The 3636-nt window shown below is 37.2% G+C and overlaps 1 protein-coding gene across 1 annotated transcript; it reads left to right on the top strand.

Annotated features, from left to right (window-relative positions):
- Positions 1 to 1233: 1233 nt before the first annotated feature.
- Positions 1234 to 2656, top strand: LOC140776236 (peroxidase 2-like). The gene is made up of 2 exons (XM_073119868.1): positions 1234 to 1526; positions 1652 to 2656. The coding sequence occupies exons 1-2, from the start codon at positions 1296 to 1298 to the stop codon at positions 2387 to 2389; spliced, it is 969 nt and encodes a 322-aa protein (XP_072975969.1). The 5' UTR covers positions 1234 to 1295; the 3' UTR covers positions 2390 to 2656.
- The last annotated feature ends 980 nt before the right edge of the window (positions 2657 to 3636 follow it).

Genomic DNA, 3636 nt, shown 5'->3' with positions numbered 1-3636 from the left:
TTTAGAATAGAGAAATTTCTAACAGAAACCTAACCATAGGCAGGAGAATGAGCAAAGATAGTAATAGTTCCATCGGCCTTCTGGGATTTATTTATAAAAGACAACCTAAACTATCACATTACGTGTGGATTAGTCGTAAATATAAAATTGGGAAGTTTGAGCACGTAACGTCGAATTTGGTTTAACTATTCAATTGATTAATTTTGTAGAGAAAATTATAAATAACATCATATATTTTGAGTATATTACAGAAAAGTTATCTCGTTTTATTATTTATAAGTGGAGCCTTCTTCCGAGCGACACTCTCGTTTGATTGATTGATATAATTTAAATAAATCATCGTGTTAATTTAATTATTTGACAAAATTAAGCCTCTAAAATAATTTGGAGATAACCCAAAATACTAATTTCTAACAAAATATATTCGATTTAATCCAGCCTCTGAAAGAGTAAAATCACATCAACATCTAAGCACTAAATTCCGCAAGATCAACGGATTCTAAACTACTATTTAATCTCAAATATCATATATAGTGCCCTATTTATAAATTAAAAGATAGTGTTTTACTTATAATATAGTCAAACTGCTGGGTGTTATTGTTAATTTTCTCATTCTTTTATTGGTAAAAAAAGGGAATATGTCGGTTTTATAAAAAATTTTGCAGATAACCCATAAAAAATCTCTTACTTTTTTATATGCCCCTCTAAAATTAATATTTACATATATCTGTCAAAAAAACATGATTTTTGTATATATATTATTTATATGAATGCCTTTTGAGTTACCTAAGCATTAAATTTAAATAATTTAGAAACAAAAAGATAAAAATATACTTAGTCAACGATATTTTTGTATTTTTCCTACTAATTATTCAAATTTAATTTGAAAAATAATCAGTTGGATATTTATGCAAATAGTATATGTTTTGAAGGGTAAACGTGCCAATATAAGGGCATAAAAGTAAATGAAGGATTTCTTCAAGGATATACATGCAATAAAATAAAACGATATAAAAATTGTAACTTCAACAAACCAATGCTCTGTAAGCTCATTCGTGAGAACTAAAAAGTCAAAATTCCAGCTAGTGCTGCCCACGTTCTAGCTTTACTCCTCCACCTAATTTGGCATAAAAAAGAGAAGACTCTTTCATCTTATCATTGGTTAATTTACTTGCTCAAACCCGTCCTTTCTCATCTATAAATAGCTACCAGCATGAGCAGCTCTTCATCATCAGCTAGCTGCTCTTCCTCATTGCTCTCTCTAAGATCTTAGCATACATATACATATAGTAAAGATGAGCAGAGGTAGAGGTCAGCTTCCTCTCTTGGCCTCATGCTTTCTCTTTGCATTGGCCATCCAAGCCATGCTTCCCACCTCCTCTGCTTCCCTACAAGTTGGATTCTACGGTTGCAAGTGCCCAAAGGCTGAGGAGATCGTGAGAAAGGTGGTGCACAAGGCTGTGGCCAAGACTCCTGGCATTGGCGCCGCCCTTATTAGGATGTTCTTCCACGATTGCTTTGTTAGGGTAAGTAATTTATACTTTACAAATAGAGATATATTTTACAACTAAATTCTTATTCTTTATAGAATTCACATGTATATATGAATAGACTAATTGTCATTTATTGATTTATTTATTTTTTGCACCAGGGCTGTGATGCTTCTGTACTCCTCGACCCAACACCGGCCAACCCCAACACTGAGAAAACTTCCCCTCCAAACAATCCTAGCTTGCATGGCTTCGATGTGATTGATGAAGCCAAGGCTGCTCTCGAGCACCACTGCCCAGGCATCGTCTCTTGCGCGGACATTATTGCCTTTGCTGCTCGTGATGCGGCTAAATTCCTCGGTGGTATTAAGTACGCCATCCCCTCTGGAAGGCGAGACGGAAGAGTCTCCATCGCAGCTGAGGCGCTCCAAAATCTACCCCCTCCTTTCTTCAATCTATCCCAGCTTATCGCTAGCTTTGCATCCAAAGGGTTATCCGTCGGCGATCTGGTCACCCTCTCCGGAGCACACTCTATCGGTGACTCCCACTGCTCATCGCTCTCCCTCCAGGATCCATCGATCGAGCCATCCTTTATCACATTCTTGAGGAGCAAATGCCCACCGACAGCGAGCCCTACTACAGTTGTGGATCAAGATATTGTAACGCCAAATAGATTGGATAACCAATACTACAAGAACGTGATAGCTCACAAAGTATTGTTCTCTTCCGACGTTGCCTTGCTAGGTAGCCCCCAGACGACGGCCTTGGTGCAGGCCTTTGCGAGGCACCAGAGAGTTTGGAAGGCAAAGTTTGGGGCTGCCATGGTGAAGATGGGCCACATCGGGGTGCTTACTGGAAATCAAGGTGAGGTTAGAAAAATGTGCAAGGTTGTGAACTAGCTAGCTAGCTAGTTTTAGTACGGCTTGCCATGCATATGCGGTGGGTTGCTTAGGATATATGACTTGGTATTTATTTTCTGATGTGTTTTCGTCGACGTCAGGCTCTATGACTCGTTGAGTCTGTTGATGTTGTTTGCCTTGTTTTATTTCATTCTTTTGTTCTCATTTTCTAATATTGCTTGCCATCAGTGTAATGCACAATAAAATTACTTTGAGGCAAATCTTTGTGCTGCTTTTGAGTTCTTACGAACAGGATTTGTAGTGACATGGTAAGTGACTGAGTAAGCATTTGTAGAGAAATTCATGACGCCTCAAGATCATCGGACGGATCACCGTTTTAGGCTGAATTTAAGGGTTTTTGGATGATATTATTGAATTGGGCAAGATTATCAAAAGTAAGGAGAATGGAGAAGTATATACTAAGAGGCTTGTATTACATATTGGCATTGCCACTATTTATACACGTAGGAATTTCTTCTATAAGGAAAGTCTACCTATGATACAGCTATCTATAATACAGTAATTGATTATGTTATACATAGTGAAATAAATTTCGATGATTAGCATCTTCCCAAAATAGTTGATAGACATTCTATTCATGGAGGATTTGATTTCCTGAATCAATGTTCATTCCAATTGTAGAGTATTTCTTTCCTAACACTCCCCCTCAAGTTGGAGAGTAAATGTCTCTAACTCCCAACTTGAATCATAGGAATGGAAGTTTCTTTTCCAAGAGCTTTGGTAAAAACATCTGCCAATTGGTTTATAGAGCTCACAAATCTGGTGACGGGAAACCATCAAGTATCTTGTCCCTTACATAATAACAATCTACTTCAATATATAGAGTGGGTTCATGGAAAACTAAATTAGCCGCTATGTGTAGTGCCGCTTTATTATTACAATAAAGTAGGGCAGGTTCTGAATGTTGCAATCCCAAATCTTTAAGAAGATACCGAAGCCAAGAAAGTTGACAACGAGTTCCGGTCATGGCTCAATATTCTGCGTCAACTAATGATAGAGAAATAGTTTTCTAGTGCTTCGACTTCCATGAAATTAATAAAGGACCGAGGAAAATACAATATCAAGAAATGGATCTTCTAGTAATCGGACAACTTGCCTAATTAGAATCACAAATAGCTCGTAATTTGAGATCACTTTTAGAGGAAAAGAATAACTCTTGACTGAGAGCATTTTTAATATACTGAACTATATGTAAGGCCACTTCCATATGTGGCTTTCTGGTTTGA

The sequence above is a fragment of the Typha angustifolia genome, chromosome 14 (assembly GCF_048772165.1).
Source record: "Typha angustifolia cultivar Huaian chromosome 14, ASM4877216v1, whole genome shotgun sequence".
In the NCBI taxonomy this organism is placed as follows: Eukaryota; Viridiplantae; Streptophyta; class Magnoliopsida; order Poales; family Typhaceae; genus Typha; species Typha angustifolia.
This window is presented reverse-complemented; position numbering and strand designations above follow the sequence as displayed.